The sequence below is a fragment of the Rattus rattus genome, chromosome 4 (assembly GCF_011064425.1).
Source record: "Rattus rattus isolate New Zealand chromosome 4, Rrattus_CSIRO_v1, whole genome shotgun sequence".
Lineage (NCBI taxonomy): Eukaryota > Metazoa > Chordata > Mammalia > Rodentia > Muridae > Rattus > Rattus rattus.
The window spans coordinates 19,795,837-19,817,731 of NC_046157.1; the positions used below are offsets into that span (position 1 = coordinate 19,795,837).

General features: G+C 44.3%; 1 protein-coding gene across 1 annotated transcript in view; it reads left to right on the top strand.

The window, feature by feature from the left end:
- The first annotated feature begins 313 nt into the window (after positions 1-313).
- Positions 314-21,895, top strand: part of Hacd2 (3-hydroxyacyl-CoA dehydratase 2) — a 91,075-nt gene continuing 69,493 nt past the window's right edge. The window contains exons 1-3 of the mRNA XM_032900155.1: positions 314-533; positions 3,916-4,033; positions 21,135-21,153. Of these exons, the coding sequence (XP_032756046.1) occupies positions 379-533; positions 3,916-4,033; positions 21,135-21,153 (292 nt within the window). The 5' untranslated portion in view covers positions 314-378. The remainder of the gene's footprint in view (positions 534-3,915; positions 4,034-21,134; positions 21,154-21,895) is intronic.

Sequence of the window (21,895 nt, forward strand, 5' to 3'; positions counted from 1 at the left end):
ATCCAGCAGAAAGAGATGGTTATAAGATAGCAAATGACCAGAAACAAATTAATTATTCATAAGAGCAGGCCTGGCAAGTGAGACCCACGTTCACATTAACCTAATCAAATATGGCGCTGGATGCCAAAACTGATTGCCCGCCGGAAGTCGGGAGGAAATTACCCCCATCCAAGATGGCGGCGGCTACGGAGATGAGTCGCCAGGCGGGAGCGCCTGGAGCGTCTTTGCCCTCATCCAAGATGGCGGCCCCGTGGGCGCTGTCCTGGCTCCGCCCCGTGCCGCGGCCCCGCCTCCCCCTCGTCCCTCCCTCCGCCCCCTCGCAGTACCCAGTCGGGTCTGAGGTGCACGCGTGAGGAGAGCGGACTGCAGGCGCTTGACATGGCGGCAGCGGCGGCGACTGCAGCGACCAAGGGGAATGGGGGCGGCAGTGGACGAGCCGTGGCTGGCGACAGCAGCGGCGCGCGGAAGAAGAAGGGCCCCGGGCCTGTGGCCACGGCGTACCTGGTCATCTACAATGTGGTGATGACGGCGGGGTGAGGCTGGAGCTCCCCGGGGAGGCGGGGAGCGTGCTCTGCGGCCGGCGGGGGCGCTCTGCAGCCCGCGCGCTGGGTGTCGGACCCGCAGCCCGGGCGGCCGCGGGGCGAGCGCGGGGCAGGGTGGCCGCAGAGCTGCCTGGCCAGGGCCTCGGCGGGGCGAGCGGGCGAGCGGGCGAGCGGGCGAGCGGGCGAGCGGGCGAGCGGGCGAGCGGGCGAGCGGGCGAGCGGGCATGAGCGGGCGAGCGGGCGAGCGGGCGAGCGGGCGAGCGGGCGAGCGGGCGAGCGGGCGAGCGGGCGAGCGGGCGAGCGGGCGAGCGGGCGAGCGGGCGAGCGGGCGAGCGGGCGAGCGGGTGAGCCTGGGGGCCGGCCACAGGTGCGGGGCTGCGCGGCGCGGGGCGGAGGTCAGTCCCGGGCGGCAGGTCATGATTGCCCCAGCCCCGCGAGGAAGCCGGACTGGCTGCGGCGACCATTCATTTTAGGCGGTGGTTTTCAAAACCCTAGCGGGAGCGTTCATCTGAGAGGCAGTGGGAACCTGTTCGAAGTTTTCGGCCAGCCGCCCGAGACCCGGGCGTAGACTTCCGAGGGGGGAATTAGGTAGACTTTCTTGGGGTAAGTTGAGGTAGGGAGAGAATGGACCCTCGGAACGGTGTTTACCCAGTTTCAACTCTGCCTCTTCAATTTTGAAGAGGGTTTTTAGTTCCAGTTCTCACACAACTTGCCCCGTGACTTTGAAGAAACCTGCTTCTTTCTCTGGGCCTCTAGTGGTTTTTTTGTTTGTTTGTTTTTGTTTTGTTTTGTTGTTGTTTTGTTTTAAACCCAGTTAGGTAGAGTTGGGCTAGGTGAATCCAGTTTTCGCAATCCGGTGGTTTTGGTGAGGTGGATCACAATATAATTTGTTAGGAAATTTCTAGGTTGTAAAACTTTCTTACATGCAGTTTCTCCTGTCCTCTTCCTTTCCTCCTTCCCTTTACTCTTTCTCTTTCTTTTTCTTTTTCTGTTTTTTTTTTTCTTTTCTTTTTTTTTCCGGAACTGGGGACCGAACCCAAGGCCCTGCACTTGCTAGGCAAGCGCTCTACCACTGAGCTAAATCCCCAACCCTGTTTTGTTTTTTTAAGACCAGAGCTCATTTATGTAGTCCTGGCTGTCTGGAACTTGTGATCCTCCTGCCTCAGTCTTCTGACTGTTGGAGTTAGGGACCTGTGCCACCACTCTTGACACCCTATCATTCTTTGCTGCTACTGCTGCTGTTTTGTTTACTGGTCTTGGGGATTGACCTCTTGTGAGGTCTAGGGCCTCACACTTGCATGCGCTCTACTTCTGAACTATATCCCTAGCGCCATGGCTTTTTTCCCCCCAGCTATTTTCTTAGGTAAGACTTTCAAGTGTACAGAGAAAATTAAAAGAACGGCATATTATTAGTCTTAATTATCCTTTACAGTAGGAAATACATTGGCAGGCTTCAAAACTTAAAATGGGCACAAAGTGTATATATACAGTGAAATCCTGTTCCGAATCACCTTGCTTGAATCAGCTCGTTTCGTATGTTCCTTAGATGCTGCTGGTATTAGCACATGCTAATACAGGCTTACACAAATGTTGTAAGTGTTTAATGAAGAAATAGTCTGGGAGGGTGGTAGACTGATTAGTATTAGAAATGGTAGGTGTTGAAACATAGGCTCAGAGATGGTGGATCTCTGAGTTAAAGGACAGCCTGGTCTACAGAGCAAGTTTCAGGACAGCCTGGGCTACACAGAGTAATGAAGGAGGAGGAGGAGGAGAAGAAAAGAAAGGAACACAGGCTTGCATAAGATCATACACATTCTCAGAATCTCTGGATTTAAACGTAGGTCAGTGGAACTCCAGCAGATACAAGTTGACTTTCACATGAATGTTCCCAGATTCTGTTTTGGGTTTTTTGTTTGTTTGTTTGTTTGCTTGGTTGGTGGTTGTTTTTTTTTTTTTTTTTTTTTTTTAGGAGAACAGTTAGGGATCCTGTATCGTGGGTATATGAAATTCCTATTCTAGCAAATTCAAGTAAGGTGAAGGACCTCATTTTTTCTGGGTGATGGAACACAAGATAAGGGTGAGGAATGGGGTCTTAACGCAGAAAAGAAGTTAGGATTCTGAGAGGGAAGTTAATGCTCTAGTCAACTTGAGCATTAATTTATTATAAACTTGATAATAACATATCAAACTTTAACTGATAATAAACTTGAATGTTAATTTGTTACTGCCTATACTGACCTGTTAGACCAGTAAGGAATTTATTTCTTCTATTATAAATCCTTATTTAATGTCCCTCTGATAGTTTGTAGGATATACTGTTGCCTAGTTAAACGTGTACATTTAGTTAAATCTGTTCTTAATGGGCCTTAATGACCAGGTGCCATTTGCTTCCTTATAGATAACAGGAAACCACAGGCCTAGTATTAATTTTTTGAGAGGGAAGGTAGAGAAGAAAGGTAATGCTCACAACTAGGTGTCCCAGTGCTTTCTTGTTTTGTGGGTTTCTAACCAATATACCTATTGATTGATCTCTTATCTCACTTGGTTTTGGAAAATATAAAACTATTCCTCTTCAAAGGCAACTTTTATTCTTACTTTGTATGTAATTTAGATAAGAAAGATCACGATATATGGACATGTCCCACTGAGACACTTGTGAAAATAGTTTAAAATATTTTCCCAGTCTGACTATTACTAAAGAGCCTTTAACAGCGTAAAATTGAGCCCCTTGTTCCCCTCAGACTTTCTGGGATCTGATTTAACTGCACAATAGCTTCTTCCCTTCCAGTTGGCCTTGTTCTCAGCAGATGGGTTTACCAAAGAGCCTAGTTCCAGACAAATGAGGTGCCACAATGTAATCTTATTTTACAGGATGTTGTAGGTAGTGTAACACTCATTTGTGCTACAATGTGGTCTTTGTGAACTACAATTGACGTGTCCATCATTTTTATACTATACTTGAAATAATCCACTTGCAAAGAAGGAAGATTTGTTTTGGTGCAGTTTGGAGATTTCCGCCCACAGTTGAAGGGACCTCTTTACATTTGGTCAGTGACAAGGCAGGAACAGAACTGTTCACCTCATGATCATGCCACAAAAGAGAGAAAGAAAGAGGGCTGGGGTCCTAGGGTCTGTTTCAGGGCGTGCCCCTGATGTCTTAAAGACGTCTTACTAGGTCTCAGCCCTCAAAGGTTCCACCTCCCAGTAGAGCCACTCTGGGGACCATGCCCTTCATGTGGGCGGTACATCATAGCACTGGGTAAATCTAGGGTCTTTTTAATTTTTTTACATAGGCCCTGCTATTCCTACCTCTATTGTCCTGAGTCCACCGTACTCTTGCTTCCTCTCCTCACCGTGCTCTCTTTTTCGCTAGGTGGCTGGTGATAGCGGTTGGGCTGGTGAGAGCATACCTGGCTAAGGGGAGCTACCATAGTCTTTATTATTCAATAGAAAAACCTTTGAAGTTCTTCCAGACGGGAGCCTTACTGGAGGTATGTTTGAGAGTTTCATCACTAATTTCAAATGTTCTAAAGTGGAAAATATGCTGTTGCTAAGTATGATAGAATATATTGAAATAGCCGTATCCTGGTTGGATTTGCTTTAAATCTGGAAATTTTGTTTTATGAAATTGATGTCTTTGAAATCCTAAAAAATAAAAAAAAAATCAAAATTCCATCTAATGTATTGCTTGGAATGTGTTTTATCTCCAACTTTATAGGAAATGGAATGATGCAAACTTGTGTTAGGATTTTAAGGAATTCTAGGACTGCCCTGGTAGATTGTTGACAGGTGGAGATGGTGTATTGGTGATAGACAGGAGAAACAGCAGGACCTGCCAGAGGCAACCACACTAACAAAGGCTTTGAAGGACAGCAGGTTGGCGGGTCCATGCTTGCCTCGGTCCTCCTTCCTGAATCAGTGTAGTTATAAGTATAGTTGGATTTTTGAGTTACAGCTGATAGTACTACAACTCAAACAATTTTAGGAATGAAGGGATCTTCTGGTCTGAAGCTGAAAAAGATATAAAACTATGGGATGGAGAGATAGCCTAGCAGTTAAGAGCCCTCGCTGATCTTCCAGAAAACCTAGGTTTGATTCCCCCAGCACCCACATGGTGGGTCACAACTGTCAGTAGCTCCAGTTCCAGGGGATCTGATGCCCTCTTTTGACCCCCAAGGGCACCTGGCATGCACATGGAAAAACACTCATAAAGATAAGTTAGTAAAATAATTTTTTAAAAAGATTAAAGATTCACTTACAAAATGGAAGGAGCCAGCTCAGGGTTGAGAAGCAACGGTTTGACTTTGTTTCTCTTTGTGTGATGGTCTTAGGCTCTGCTAGTGTAGTTAGTCCTGACGTGGTGGGAAGAGGTTGGGTTTTCAGAGCCTCTGTGTCAGATACAGTACTAGGAAGGACTCTGGTTGGTCCTTTTTATGCCAGCTTAGAGTCTTGCTTGTGGTGCTCACACTTGATCAGCATGTAGAGCACATGTCCATTTTTCTGGACTATAGATTTTGGGAGTGGAAAGGGGGCTGAGGACAGTTAGGGACATGCAAAGCCAGAAGCTCTGTAGTTGTGATGCAACCCTTTGGGTAGTACAGAGGACATGATACTGGGTTTATTTCCTCATTCTCCAAGGCAAAGCCAGCATAACGTTTGTGTCTTGGTGGCAATTTAAAACCCGAACTAGGAAACAATGTTTAATGTTTGAGAAAACAATAACTCCCCTCCATGGAAAGTTATTCTCATCCTCACCTTTAAAAGCAGAAAGTAGAAAGTAAGTTCTTTATTCTTGTGCCTGTTGGGGTGCCGTCTGCCCATCGGGCTGCTGTGGTGACTTGGGCATCCCCTTGAGCAGAGCACTCACTCCCACCCAGCTGGTTATCAGCTTAAAAGATTGGACTTTTATCCCTGGGTCACCGTTTTGATTTGGAAAAGAATTAGGCTACAGTCAGTTTCTAGTTTCTTCCTGCCCAGTGTGAATCCAAGAAAACCAGCAGATTCTGGTGTGCATCATCTTTAAACTTAGAGCCTTAGGGTTTTGTGAAAGGGGGAGAAATAAATAAGTAGCACTTTGTCACCTTGTCACATACTGTTCCTTCAGCTGCAGAAAGGCACTCCTAAGATCCGGGCCATCAGAAACAAAGAAGGGAGTTGCTCACAGTTGGGGTATTTCAGTGATTATAAGGGGATTTCCTTGAAGATTTTAAAATATAAAATACAAGTTTTAAAATTTAAGTATGTCTTAGGGAAGGTGAATAAATGAAACAGTGTGATACAAATTCCCTCCGGAGCCAAGTCTTAGACTTCAAAGGATGATTGGCCTGTCCATCTCTGTTAAATTTTGTGATAAGGATTTTTAAGAAATGTATTTATTTATTTTGTCAATCTCCACTAGAAACTTATTACATGACAAATCCTGGATTTGGTTTTAGGGAAAAGTCTATGCCCTCAAAATGGAAACATCTTTGAACCCAGCCTTCCCTAAGAGAGAAAGAGACAATGGAAATGACTGTGTTTAATGAAGCAATGGTTCTAGAGACAAGCAGCAGATGAAGGCTCAGAGGTCCACGGAGGCGGGAGCCTCTAACCAGGCTGTAGGGAGAGCCTGCTGGGCTTCATGACCTACCCAGCAATCATGGTGTAATCAGTAGATGTGTTGCTTAATTACACTATATCGCATTAATTTACAGGATGAGAAAATTAATCTAGATAAGTTAGCTACTCTATCTCTGTGCTGACTGATGTTTAGTGAGGCCTTTGGGGAGGAACTTAGAAAGGAACTATAAGTCAGTTGTCTCCCCAAAATTTCAGATCTTTTTAGGAATATTTAGAAGACTTAAAAACATTTAGTAGGCAAGCCCAAATGGTCATGAGGTGATGTGTTATGAAAACGAAACAAAACTCAAAAGAGCTTCCTTTCGGAAGGACTTTCTTTCTTTTTGCAGAATAGAAACATGAGCTGGTGTGTGTGGTATTGGTCTTTTTAAAGGGGTTGCCATGCACATACCAGGCTAATACCATCGTTACATTTACCTGTGTTGCCAGCTCAGGGATCTTAGTAAAATTGACAGAAACCTTAACTTTATTCTACCTACTTATCCGAGAATGTGTTGAGAATTTTTTTAATAAATAAATTCTAAAAATATTCTACAGGTAGTAATTAAAGTGTTTGGTTAATGAATACTGTGAAAATTAAGCCTTTGCTAAAAAGAAACTAACTTAAGAGCTGGAGAGGGCTCTGGCAGTGCATTCACCTAGTGTGCACAAGGCCTGTGATGTACTCTACAGCAAAACAAACAAACAAACAAAAGCCCACAGTAGGCTTGTTGGGGAGGTGATTGTATGAGGACTGTTGGCTGGAGATCAGGGAAACCTCCTCGCTTAACCATCAAGAGGAACCTGTTGTCTGCAGCATATTCTATAAATAAAAATCAAGGGCAGGAGCGTAGCTGAGCTGTAGGAATGGTCCAGACTCGGGCTGAAGCAACCCAGTGTGCCCAGGTGTTCCTGCTCCTCGTCACTTTGACTGCTATTCTCTGTGTGGTGTCTGAGCCATTCTCCCTCCGCATGCTTGCTGCTTGTTTCAAGTGCCAGGTGATAGTAACAGGTAGTCTCCTGATGTAGCTCTTGGAACCAAGATGAGAACAGCTAGCTAGAAGCAGAGTCTTAGTTTTTTATCTTAGTGAGGAGCCAGCGGGTCCAGCTTGGATCAGTTGTGACAGGAAGCAGGGCTGCAGTGACGATCCAGACGGGAAGGAGGAGAGGGACAGCTTTAGAGTAAGGTACTAGAGGAAGCCAAGAAGTATTTTACCAATCTTACCACAAGACACACAATAGAATGAACATGTGTTGTATCTTATTAACTTATTATTATAATATATAGTATTATATAATATTATATATATATATATTAATGTTTAATTTATCTAGGGAGTTTTACTTTAGGTTTTTTTTTTTTTTTTAAAGTGGAGGGTTTTCCATATTTTCCAGGCTGGTATCCCTGTCCTGGGTTTAAGCAATCCTCTGCCTCAGCCTTTCAAAGCACTAGGCCTACAAACACACACCATATCTGGCTGTAATCTGATTTATAAATTGATCTATTGTAAAATGTTAGTAACCAGTATTTTAGGCCAAGAGATCAGTGTGCAAATAATATATGGTACCTTGCGTCAAATCTTGAGTCATTCTTCGCCGGTTAACATAAGTAATATCAACATACTTTTTAAATGCCACTCATAGACTGCAAAATGTGGTGTGTCAATACCAGCCTGGTGAATTATCCGTGGTGTCTCCCACCTGAGCGAAAGGAAGGGAGACACAGCCTGTCAATGGATGATGTGATTCCTTTGACCTGAAATGTCTAGGACACTAGTCTGTAGATGTGGAAGATTAGTAGGAGTGACTGTCAACAGGTACAGGACTTCCTTTTAAAGGGATGAAAATGTAACTAGTGATGGTGGTTGCACAACTTTGTGACTGTGGTGATCAAAAACACCTCACTGTACACTTAGAAGGGGCAGGTCTTACAGTGCTGTGATTATATCAGGCTTTAAAGATGCTGCTTGCCTACAATGTGCTATGGGCACACTTTCTCATTTTGGCTTTGGATTCATGATAGTGATTCATAAGGCAGCCTTTTTCCAGTCTGACTGAGGAGAGATTGAATATTAGCACAGGGATATAGAGTTTGTGGTAGAGTCCCAGGTTCTGTTCCTAGTACCACACACACACACACACACACACACACACACACACACACACACACACACACACACACTACAGTTACAGTTGTGGTCGCTTTGTTGTTATTTTAATCATGTTTTGGTTTTGGACTGGGATTGAACCTAGGTCTCACGTATGCTAGGTAAGCATTGTGCTACTGATTATATCCCTAGCCTTCCCTTTAAAACATGTTTATTAGACAGCAAGATGGTTAGTAGGTAAAGACATTGACTGCACATGCTTGGTGACCTGAGGGAAAGAACTGACTCCACAAAGTTGTCATCTGACCTTGACACACATGCTCCCACAGAGTAATACTACACCTTTTTTTTTTTTATTGTTGTTGTTGTTTGCTTTAAAAAAAAAAAAAAGATTTATTTTATGTATATGAGTATACTGTAGCTGTCTTCAGACTCACCAGAAGAGGGCCTCAGATCTCATTACAGATGGTTGTGAGCCACCATGTGGTTGCTGGGAATTGAACTCAAGACCTCTGGAAAAGCAACCAGTGCTCTTAACTGCTGAGCCATCTCTCCAGTCCCCTATCACACTGTTTTTAATGTTTCTTTTGAGGCAGTGTCTTGTTAAGTTGCCCAGGTTGCTCTGTAGCCCAGCCATGCTGTGAACCTGAGGCCTTGTGTCTCACCCTCATGAGTCATGAGGACTGTGGGCCTGCACCAAGATGTCTGACCAGAATGACAGTTTAAACTGGTTTCTAGGCCAAGCTGGATTTCTGAATGCTTTTGGTTAAAATAGGAGTGCTTGTTGGCTGTGTCCCAGGACTGGGAGTTCCTTCTCAACAGGTTGAGGTCGCTTTGCACAGACCTATTTGGCTGGTATAAGCCATGTCAATTGCTATGTACATCATTTATCTACCTCTGTTCTTCTGGTCCTAGTGTCCCACAGCAACCCTTCTGCCTCCTGTTCATCTCCAGAGCCTTCTACTGTTGGAACCCCTTTGTCTACAATAAGGGGAAACATGTAGGCACTTTTCTTACCTTTTCCTAGAGTTGATCTATTGCTGGGATTGAAAAGCAGAATTAGTTATGGAGTGCTGTAAGGGACCACAAAGAACTGTCTGGCACATTCTTGGCCCTACTTCTGTATTCTACTCAGAGTCTTCATGCCTCACTTCTCCCCTTTAGATCCCTAATGAAATAGGAAATGGTTTTGAATGCCGTTTAAAATAGAGGAAAATCTTAACTACTGTGTCTCTAAGAAGAAGGCCTCCGGTTTATACCCCTGAGTGTTTTTGGCTGGGTGTCTCAAACCTTGTCTGTTGCTCTTCCTTGTCTGATGCTACCCTGGTAGCATCCAGGGTGTTGCTAACAGAGCTGGATGCTTCAGGTTCATCACCAGCCAGTCTGCTCCTGTGATCTGGCCTGGGGATAGTTGACTGGAAGCCAGTTTTTCCTTTGTGGGAACCTGGTGGTTTTCCAGTGACAGTTTTATGTCTTGAGGGACTTTTGAAGCAGTCTGCATGGCCTTGTTAGACTCCCTTTATTCTGAACACTGTTTTTAAGAGAACAGATCTCTAAACGAGTTTGGAAAGGCTAACAGAGCCAGTCATGTGAGTTATCTAGTACGAACTTGTCGAACAGCAGAGCCCAGAAAAACCAGCTTCAGAAACTGTGTGAGAACGGGATGGGATGTAAGGTGTCACAACATTTGACAGGAAGAGGGAGTCTGTAGGAAATGGGAGCCCACCCACACAGGTGTCATTGCTTGACAACTGAACAAGTAGAAGTTAAATAATACAGTGCTCAAAGAATGGAGGAAGCTGATGGCGTTAGAACAGAGTGTGCTCAAATTAAAAAGCAAAGATAAAACAACAACCACCCCTAAATAGATTTACAGTGACTGCAGGGCAGGAGAGAGGCTGCAGTGGTGTAAGCAGTAACCACAAAGGCTGAGGAGAGCGCTTGTCTCCAGTCAGAGAGCAACAGGTAAAGCAGGCTCAGAGCAGAAGCCAGTGAGAGTTTGTAGAGTTCACCATTTGAGAGGGAAAAAAAAAACACTCAGTCTGGCTGCCTGGCACAACACAGATGTACTGTGCTGGTGGACTGGCTAGGCAGTGCATGGTACTAGAACAGGGAGGCATAGTCATCTGCTCGTGTTAGAACCCTGTGTCCACAGAACTGAGAGCAGGCATAAAATCTTTAAATGAGTAATGAGTATCCAAAAAAATAGAAAAATTAGAAGGCATAATTCAAAGTAATTGTGGAGAAAACACGTTTTCTGAACTAAAAGGCTGGTTATTCAGTTTATTGCAAACCACAGACTAGCTTTTTTGCCAGGAGAAACAAAGCTTACTCCTTCTGAGTTTCTCTTTAAGTCCTAAACTTAACAACAAAGATCTCAATTCTTAGAAGAAAAGAGACTTGGAAAAGAAACAGTAAAAGCAACTAAAGACCGTAGACATCAACCTTTCTAGGAAACAAAATTCACTCTGTGCCGGGTGAGAACATTAGCTCCTAAGGAGACAACATTATCTACAGGTGGAGCCATTCTGACACCTAATGTCCCATGTCTGTGCTGTCCAGTAACATAGCCACTAGTCAGTCACATGGTAATAGAGCCCTCACTAAAAAACTAAATTTTAAATTTTATTTCCATTCTGGTGGGCACATACGATAGCCAGGACAGGTAGATGATGAAGTAGATTGCGGATTGCCCACCGGAACTCCATGAGCTACTTTAGAATCTGCCAGAACAGGGTGAAAGGGAGAATGGAGAACGAGCCAGGGGAGGGTGACATCTGTAAATGGCATATCACCTGGACTTTTGAAGTTCTTAATTTGTAGTTTATAACAACGGGGCTAATATTAAAATGTGCATGTGTTTTCAGATTAGGAAAATGTGTAGAATAAATACAAAACCTGTGAGTGCTGGAGAAGGGCTCGAAGGGCGTGTTCAGGCCATTGCCCGTGCTGGCTCTGGGGGTGGGAAGTGCAGGGAGCTGAGTAAGAGATCTCTGCTTCTACTTTCCATGCTTTATTATACATTCACGTACCTACCTCTTACATGAGTCTTGAAAGGCACAGTAAAGTGTATTTACTAGCATGCAATAGAGAACAGGATGGGTGAGGGAAATAAGATGACAGCAGTTTGTAAATAAAAAGACAGCTTAGACAGTTCATGAATTCAGTCTAGAAGCCTCAGCTTGAGAGCTTGGAGTCAAGGCCACATAACTGAGATCTGTATTTGCTGCACAGACCTACAGAAGTGGACAGTGACAATGCAGGGGCTGCAAGTTAGCTTTGATGCTTTTCCCGAGGACCCAGGTCAGTCCCAGCACTCATGGCCCACCTACCTCCCAGCTGTTTTAACACCAGCTCCAGATGATCCCGCTGCCTCTGCTAACATCTGTTGGCAGCAGGCATGCTCATGGTAGACATACATACATACATACATACATACATACATACATACATACATGGATGGGAGACACTCATACACAGAAGGTAAAAATAAGTCTTAAAACAAAAAGACTTTACAAAGAGCTTACCTGGTGATAGATGACTAACATAGATAACTGCTCTGGCTTAGTATATGTGAGGTCCTGGTTTCAACTCTCAGCACCAGAGGAGGTAGGTAGGGAGGAAAACAGAAAAGAAAGGCTGGCTGAGGCTAGCTGGGCTTTGTAGCGCATTCCTGTAGCCCAAACTGAGGCTGGAAGGCTGGGACCAGTCTTGGTTGAGTAGTAACTGACAAAAGAGAAGCAGACATAGGGGGAAAGAGGGGGAGAGGGAAGGACCAGGGAGGGAGGAAGATCACAGCCCAAGATAAAGTTGATTTCACAACAGACTCAGGAGTTAAGTGTTGTCTGTAGCAGGAACCAGAGAGATGGTTTGATGAGTAAATGTTTATCTGAACAGAGAAACAAAATGTGTAGAGAAGCTGGCAGAAATGCTTGAGAAGTGAAAACAGCACTTACGATTCATCGTGCTATATATAAAAGCAGACACCAAAGTTAGGACTTAAGGCAGTCTTTGTCACTGATCGCACAGTGACCTGCTCTCTCTGGGCCGTAATGTGTTGTGAGCAGTGAGCAGCGAGCAGCGAGCACGCTGGATCAGATGACTTCTCTTTTTTCTTCAGTGTTAAGTTCTGTGAGACTTTAGCACTTCACTCTCAGGAAATGAAAATTAAGCAAATGATTAGTCACGATAGTGCTACAAGATAGTGAAATTAAGTAACAATGAGAAAATATTGGCAATTAGGGAAATTTCATTTTTCTCCTTCAGTGGATGTAAAAGGATTTTGGGGAAACATTTGGGGTCTCTGAAGGTAAATGGGCTTTTTTATTACCATTATTATTATTCTGGCTTGTTTCGGTGTTTTGCTTAGCTCTAATCATTTAGGAAGGAGTTGATGAGAAGGTGAGAAGTAACCCATTAGTGAAGGCCAAGTGGAAGACCTGCTCTTTGCTCCTTGCTGACGCTGGAAGTGGTTCACACAACACATCACATCGGGCCTGGATGAATCCAGGAGAACCTTGGGTTCTTTTTTCAAGAACTTTTATTAACAACACATTCATTGTTCAAATACAGATTTTCACTGTCAGGAAGGTAGATAGATATTCATAGCATAGCAAAAGCTATGCTGAGGGTCACCACACGGGGTTCCCACTCTGATTCCTAACCACGGCCCTCTAAGCCTACTCCGCACAGCTGCTCGCCTGTGCGGCACATCTTAGCTGAAGGTCTCGAGCAGAAGTTTCTGATTTGAGAGTCAGGGTCCTAGGGGAGGCTCCCCAGCTGCAGGGCAGATCAAGGGTGATGTCTCTCTAGACGTGCAGAGCAGAGCATTGCTCTAGGTTTCTGCTTATACACTGTCCAGTGGGGTGCTAGGACTGTGTCTGCTTATCTTGAGTGAGTGATGTCACTGGGTTCTGGTTAGCGGGTACAGCCTTGGGTGTAGTGGGGATCCTCACTGAGCCATTTTTTTTTACATGTCTAGAAGGTTTTACTGTGCTCATTACAAGGGCTCTCCTAGCTGGACTACTCCACCCCTTACCTGAAACTCTTCTAATGCAGGGTGCTGGACTGTCCTTCCCCCTGCTGCTCTTCCCTATATAATGCAACCATTTTGGTTACCTGCCCTCTTTATTCTCCTCTCTCCTCTCCCTTCCCCTCCCCTTCTTCTCATGTGGCTCAGGGGCATGTCCATTCTGGGCTCTCCCAGGTGTCCTGCCTCTGGCTCTGCTGTCCCACATAACTGTAATAAATCTTCTCCTCCATCCTACTCAGGATCAGTCATGTTCCTTTTCCCTTTTCCTTTTCTTTTTTTTCCCCATTCATCTGCTTTCGAAACAAAGGTACACAGAGGATAACGAAAATGGTTGGATTATATAGGGAAGGGCAGCCCAGACCCTGAACTTAAGAGTTCAGGGTAGTGGGTGGGGCATGTCTGCTGGGAGGGCCTGTAATAGGTAGTTGCTGAGGGACACTGGGAGAACCTGGCGGCCAGGTCTGCTTTGATGTTAATTAGGCATTAATTTGACCCAGGCTTGAGACCTAACAATGCATTTTCATATATGTGTATCACATATACCCACTGCCCCACTGTTCCCCTTTCATATAAAGGTACGTTATGGAAATTTCTGGTGAGACGAGTTCAGCACACCCTAGTCATTCCTTCCAAATTTAATACCAGTGCAAGTTATCCTTTCCTGAGGTAAATAAACTAAAAGGTGAAAAAAGGCCAGCAAGATTTTGAAGAACCTCTGCTCATGGCCACCAGAGGAAAGAAAAGTGCTTCCTTCTAACAGAAGATGCCTTGTACACTCATTGCTTAAAAAAAAAAAAAATACGCATTAAGATGCATATTGTTCATAAGCTTCATGCCTGAAAATGGTCCCTGTTAACACTTGGTGTCTGTTCCTCAAGACTACATGTTAGGGTTGGGAGCATAGCTCTGGGTACAGTACCTACTTAGCATACGAAAGACCCTGGCTTTGTTCCTCAGTGGTGGTGGTGGTGGGGTTACATGTTGTTATGTGCGTGAATTTTAAGCAAAAATGAGATATAAATCTTTATATGGGATTATATTTTCCAAAACAAATCAAATTTTGGTAAATATACCCACCCAGTTAAGTATGTGGTGCTGCACAGAGAGGAGGACTCCAGTAGTAGGCATGACTTAGGAGGGGCCCAGCTCTGGTTTCTATTCTACCTGGGCATTCTCTCTTCCTGAGGCTGAACCTACAGCAACCTCACGTCGTCAGTGACTCACGGTTCTGAGCCATAGCCAGTGAAGCAGGAGACGATACCTGACCCATACTGGGCCGGCCTGATGGCTCCCCTCCCATATGGGCTCCTGCTTTCCTTGATGCCTGTTAAACTCTGTGTAGGCGCTTTGCTGTTATTTACCTACCTTAGATTAAAAATGAAATTGGAGGGCTGGAGAGATGGCTCAGTGTTACGAGCACTGGCTGCTCTTCCAGAGGACTTTGCTTCAGTTCCCAGCACCCATGTGGTGTCTGACAACCGTCTATAACTCTAGTTCCAAGGGATCTGGGGTCCTCTTTCGGTGCCAGGCATGCATGTTGTATACAGACAGACTTGTAGGCAAAACAACCATACGCATTAAATAATGAAGTGATTTTTAAAGATGAAACTGTCTTCGTTAGGATTTCCAAGGCAACTTAACAGCTTCTTGTTCCAATTTCTGGAATCCACACATGATCTTCTGGACTCTTCCAAAATGTTTGGATCACTTCTCCAGCTCTGTCCTCTATAGCTTTCTGGGCTCTGGTTGACGCCACTCCATTCCTGTCGCTGTTCTTGGTGGTCATCCCACGGTACGGGCATCTCCAATACACTGGAGTCTTCCACTGCAGCTAGGCTGCATTTTCCCCAGCAATCTCTCATAGGCTCTCTATTCTTGGTGCCAAGCCTCAACTTCTTTGCATGACCCTTTCAGTTATGGCCTTCAACTGATACTGAGGCTGCACCTTCACCAACTGCCTTCCCGGTCCTCTCACAGTGACCCCTTCAAAACCAGTACCATCTGGGTGATTCTTACACATTACCAAGTCTGGCTGCCAGCACAAGGCCTATCTCTAGAACACAGCTTCATTGTGCTCTCAGAAAACACTTTCTAGAAGATTTTACCTCAGTGACGTTGGTTTCTTCTTAATCACTGCTGAATTTCTTAGCTTCAGATAACCAGCATCAGTTTTCCCAGTAATCTGTTCTATTCTTGACTCTAAAGCCAAAAAGCAACAAGGCCCAAACTGCCAAGTTTTGCTGCTTGCTGGAGCTCCAACTCCTTCACTGGCTAATCTTGGCTGTCCTAGAACATGATTTGTAGACTGATTTTGAACTCAGAGATCTGCTGGATGCCTCTGTCTCCTGAGTGCTGGGATTAAAGGCGTGTATTACCATACCTGGACCTAAGATTTAAAAAAAAAAAAAACCTGGAATTTGCTCTGTAGACTGATTTTTGAACTAAGAGATTTACTTGCCTCTGTCTCCTGGGATTAAAGGCATGTATATGTTGAGTGTATGTAGTTTTAAAAACATGCTACCACCTTTGCTCTGACCCCTCCCAGCTCTCTTTTGTTCCTCTCTTTGCTCCACCAAGCACTGACCAGCTTCTCTCTACCCTCCTCTGCTTTGCTGATGAAAAACACTCAGATGGTTTTAATACTTTAGAATTTGCCTGCTAGCACAATGCTGGGCTCAAATACCTCCCACCTGAAAATGTATGCCCCTAACAATTTATTATCTGTGTCTCTCCTTCTGCCCTAAGTTTAATGGCTCGTATCAGCTAGCCCCCAGTGACTTCCTTGGCCATCTGGCCACTGGTTCTAGCTCCCTGAGATCTTACTTGATTACTTCGTGCTTCTCTCTACAAATTGTGGTCAAAAAGCTCCTCTCCTTCCCTAAGTCTCCCTTTTCCTCCCGGGACCCAGAAGTCCCACCTGTATCTTCTATCCAGCAATTGGCTCCAGGCCTTCTTTATTGACAAAATCAAAAACCAATTAGGGAACCAGACCTTAGTATCAGCACTTCCCCCTACATATACCACTGTTTCTGGACCTAAGCTTTGCATGGCTACTATGCCTCAAGATGTGAATCAAAAGTGTGTTATCTCACATCCAGATCCAGATCAAAAGCCTGTGTCTTCCAGCACCAAGGTCTGGATCTCAGTTGTGTCCTCCATTTCTGTATTGTAGTTCCTTCCAGAACCAACCAAGAATAGTCACAATATTTCTGTCTTAGGGTTTTACTGCTGTGAACAGACACCATGTCCAAGGCAACTCTTATAAGGACAGCATTTAGTTGGGTCTGCTTACAGGTTCAGAGGTTCAGTCCATTATCACCATAGTAGCATGGTAGCACACAGGCAAACATAGTACTGGAGGAACTGAGAGTTCTATATCTTGATCCAAAGGCTGTTGGGGTTGGTCTGGTGTTGCTATGTAGTCAAATGCTAAATTCTGTACCCCAAGATCTGGTTACTCAAAGATGAGCAAATTCCTGTATACACCAGCCTTTGTTGTATAAGCCTTATTCCCCAGTTAAAAACAAAGTGGTTTAATAAAAATGACTACAACCAATTATTGGGAGAGTAGAGATAGGTGGAGTTTTAGTTACCTGGTTGGGATTGCAAGGAGGGACCACAAGGAGAAGAAGGGGAGAGAGAGAGAGAGACAGAGACAGACATACTGACACAGACACACACAGAGAGACAGAGACAGAGACACACACACACATACACACACACACACACACACACAGAGAGATAGACAGACAGACAGAGGGAGAGAGAGAGGAGAGAACAGGAAGACTCCATTAGTCATGATGGACCAGTAGCAGTTTCCAGTGCCAGAATGAAGTGCCTCCCCTGAACACCAGACTCCTGGAGCAGAGATAACCAAAAAGAGTCAAACAACAAGTATTTGGGGAACACATTTGGGGGAGCAGCTAGTCTGGCATTAGAGAATTAGAGTATGGGTAATCCCCCAGTAATCATGCAGAACCTAGTAAATAAATCATAATTTAAGTCTCATTCATTTGAACCTAGGTGGGGATAAACAAAATTCATACTTTATAGAAGGTAGCCAGGAAGAGACTCCATGTCTTCACTATGCATCCTGGGAGGATGCATTTTCTCCACATTTTGGGGAGCTTGAGCATAGAGACCTCAAAGCCCACCCCCTAGTGATGCACTCCCTCTGACAGTGCCACACCCACTCCAGCAAGGCCACACCCATCCCAACAAGACCACACCTCCTAATAGTGCCACTCCCCATAGGCTAAGCATTCAAACACATGAGTCTGGGGGCGGGGTCAAACCTATTCAAACCACCATAAACTAGAAAAGTTTGTTGTTAACTCGCAAAATTTTCTCAGTTCACATCTTAGAAGCTTCTTCAAAAAATGCATTTCTAAACAGCCATTGTACAAGATGGTTGTACACTGTTCCTGTAATGTCCACCTTTCTAAACCTGTCCTTTAGCCCCCTTCAGCCTGGCATGCTGTAGGCTCTTAAGGCTACTGTCCTTCCAGTAAATAAGCTGAGGTTAAAATTTAAAACTAAACTTAGTATATTTTTGGTAAGTAAATGTTGTGGCGTTCAAGTCCATTGAGAAAGAACAAAGACTCAGTTCAAATTTAGAGCTTCTTGACTAGGGAAACCACTGAGTTGATGTCTCAGAGTGAGTGAGAGCTCAACTCCGTGAAGATTTGTGCTGCCCCTAGAGTTCAAATTTAGAGCTTATTTACCAGAAGGACGGCAGCTTTAGAACCAACAGCACGCTGGGCTGGAGGGGCTAAAGGACAGGTTTATAAAGGTGGACATTACAGTTATCTATGGAATCCACGGCTGGTCAGAGAATCGTTTTATCCCCAGCAAGTTCCAGGTTAGCCAAGGCTATGTGGTAAGACCCTGTTTCCAAAAATAAATATGAAAAACAAAATGTTAGGAACAGCTTCTTTAATATAGACTAATAACTTTTCATGTTATTTGTATGATAAGATAAGACATTTCAGTTGTGAAATAGAAATTTTATTTGGAGATTGCTTTGGTTCTTAAATTATTATTGTTTTTATTTTTTTGGTTGTATATGTGTAAGTAAGTACACATGGAAGCCGGAAGCCAGAGGACATGTTAGGTGCCCAGGTTCTTGCTGGTATGGAACTCACCATGTAGGTGAGGCTTTCTCCTCACCAGTTCTTAGATTGCCAGCATGTGCCACCAGGCCTGGTTGTACTCATTTATTCTCTGTGGTCTGGCCCTTGACTCACCTACCTTCCAGCTCTGGTTTTGAATAATCCCCGAAAGTGTCTACAGTTTGCTTCCTAACCACTTTGTTGCCCCTTGCAGTGCTGTGGGTTGCTTTTGTTGTGCTGGTAGTGGTTTGGTTTTTTTCTCTCTTTCTTTTTTTGTCTTTGTTTTCACTATTCAGAGAATATGGTGTCCAAGGAATTTTTGTACACTAGGTCCAGGATTTCAGAACAGAAGGATACATTTTCTACATGTCCTTCTTATTTGACTCCTTAGAATAACCTGCAAGATTACTTTTATGTTATACTTTTTAAGTAAATAAAATCTAGTTAATCTGAAATATAATTCAGTTTGTCTATTTTCTTATCCTTCCTTTCCTTTTCTACTTACTTTTTGTTTGTTTTTGAGAAGGGTTTCTCTGTGTAACCCTGGCTGTCCTAGAACTTCCTCTGTAGACTGGGCTGGCCTCGAATTTAGAGACTGGCCTGACTCTGCCTCCCAGGTGCTTGGATTAAAAGCATGAGCCACCACTGCCTGGCCTTCCTTTGGTTTCGCGTACTGCTTATCTTCATGATGCTTTTGTTTCTAGTGTTAGTTCCTATTCGTATTTGTTGGTACTTGCTCAGAGTGATTTCTGGAACTCCTATTATTTTCTAAATTTAACTTACTATTTTTGTGGGCGTGGGCACAGGAGTCACTGTGCACATGGTGGAAGATAGAGAGCACTGTGGAGTCCATCCCCTCCATCCACCTTCCCAGCAGGCCATGGGACCCGCATAGACTTGCTGTCTAGCCTGTGCAGCAGGCCCTGACCTGCAGAGCAATCTCACTGGCCCCTGGAAATTGTATTGTTAAATCCACATGTATTTATCATAAGTTAATATTGTATCTGGCTGTTATATCTTTATGTTCAAGAGCATTTACACACTGAAGTACATATTTTTAATGAAGTTGTTTTCTTTTTATTCTTTGCGTATCGTTAGGATATGCAAAGGATGGTTTTTGAAATACTGTGTAAGTAGGTCACATCAGCTATGAGTTTCATCAGGAAGGTGAAAGGGGGCATTGTACAATCGTGTGATGAAAGAGAGGAGGCTCAGTCTGGGAGCACACGACCTAGGAAACAGGGAAGCCCCTGTTGTTTTTTCCTGCAGTGTCCTGTCCTTAATGAGCAGCCAGGATGTCTTGTCACATACATGAAGGGAAGATGTGCTGCTTTCCGTCTTGTCAAAGGACGCTCTTCATCCATGTCTTTCATTTCATCCCTCATTTTACTCTAAATGTTTTTCCAGTCTGTGCAGCAGAAGGTATTCACACGTTTGAGGTGTTCAGGGGTGTCCTTTGAAAGGGATAATATAAGGGATGGAAGTTCTTCTCTTCCCTTCTCACACAGCAGCACATTTGTACAGCTCAGTTGTTTAATTCAGACTCTCTCCCTATACCCTGCTCCTGGATCCCCACCCCCCACCCCAAAAGGGATGGAGGGCATTTAGAAAAATAGTCTTTCAGCACAGAACTAATCAGGGACATTTTAGCTAAAATCTGTCTTGTGATGTTCTGGTCTCTGGGCCTCATAACTCACTTGCAGTGAAATAGTGGTAGAAAAGGCAGAGAAGACAGAAATTCAAGGCTCAGGTCCATGTCCAGGCCATTGCTCACCACCGTGCACAAGCTGTGCAGCTTTCTGTGTCTCTGGCTGTTCTGTCTACCAGTCAGGCTTACTGGCAGGAGCAGTAATAAGTAACTGCTAGAGATGTTTTATAGACATGATGACAGGAACTCCACACCGTTATCCTATAGGTAGCTTCAAATCCTCAGCACCAGTGTTAAAGCAGCGGAGATTTGGAAGGATGCAATTGGCCAATTGGGAGGCTTTGGAGAGAGGGTGGACATAGCCTTCTCAGGCCAGGGGCTGGAAGTGAAAACAAGACTGATCTGAGATGCATGCACAGGAATAGGAAGCCAGTTGAGACTTAGGGGTAAGGGGAAGTTAGCTCAACAGACCAGGAGCCCAGCGGCCCCAGGCGTAACATAAGGAGGAAGGAAGGGATGGGCTTCCCATTGAGGTAGCCATTTTGAGATGCTGATATAGTCATGGAGATGGCCAAGGTGGTTTGTAAGTGGACCTGGAGCTAGGGAACGTGTTTAGAAATTAGATGAGAAGCAACTCTCCAGCAAGACTATTGATTGAGGCAAGATAAGGACTGAGGATGGAGCTTTGAATAATAACTATCTTCACTGAGGCCTGCTGGGCAACAACAACCAACAGGGCACTGCTGAGGGCACGTGAATAGCCTGTGACAGTGTGTTCTGCAGATTATGGAGATGTCTGGCTATAATTGTGAGCTGATGTGTTATAAAAGAGGTCATTGACATCTAACAAACCACCATCTGAGAATTAAATCCGTAGAATCTCTCTCTCAGAAAAACACAAACAGAAACGAGCAAACAAAACTAGTAAAGAAAAAACTGTTTTCTTTTGCCTGTAGCAAGGTTTAAAAGTGGAATGTTTGTTTTTCAGGCTTAGCATTCCGGCCCAATGCTGCACTAATCGTAACTGAAAATTTATGTGAAATAAAGCTCTAATATTGGCCTCACTAATTTTCTTTTCCCTTTTTTTCTCTCTAGATTTTACATTGTGCTATAGGTAAGTAGAACCCCCACTCACCTTCCAAATACATTGAATTGTGCCTTTTAAAGTCATAGATGATCAGCTTGGTTTGATCCTTAAAACTCAGGCCAATTAACCATTGTATAAAAATTGCTGGTTAAAGGTTTTGTTTTCTGAAATAGCAAGTATTAGATGCCATCACCACACACCATTGTCTGCTGTGTCTCTTTCTGTCAGTTTAGGAGGTGCCTCCCCTCCCTTCTCCCCTTCTCACACACCAGGGAAGCTCTCCCGGGTTTCTAAGTGTGCCTTGGGCTCTGGAGCTGAGCTGGTGTCAGAGACCTTTCCTCTGTGTGGTCTTTGCATGGGTAGTCTCTGTGTGTATTGGGAAACACAAGGTTTAACCCTTACTCACAAGAGCATACTCAAAGCAGATAGCATGTGCGGGTGCTTGGTTGAGGGAGTCATTACATTTTGCCCTGGAACTCTGAGGCATAGCTTTCAGTATTGGGTGGATAGACACCTATAATTAGGCAAAAGTCAATTTTAGAAAGTAGACAGGCCCTATAAAGCAAGCCCACAGCACTCTAGATTTGTCTCCCAAAGGGACAACATGAAGATGATATTCATTGAAGCACACTGAAAGTGAAAACTTGAGAACTCTGACTCCAAACCAGTATCACCCCTCAATTTAACTCATGGCTAAAGTGGGCATGAACTATATTCAGGGTGCTGGGCTTGGTGCTGATAGTCAAGAATGAGCAATCTTGGAGTTGAT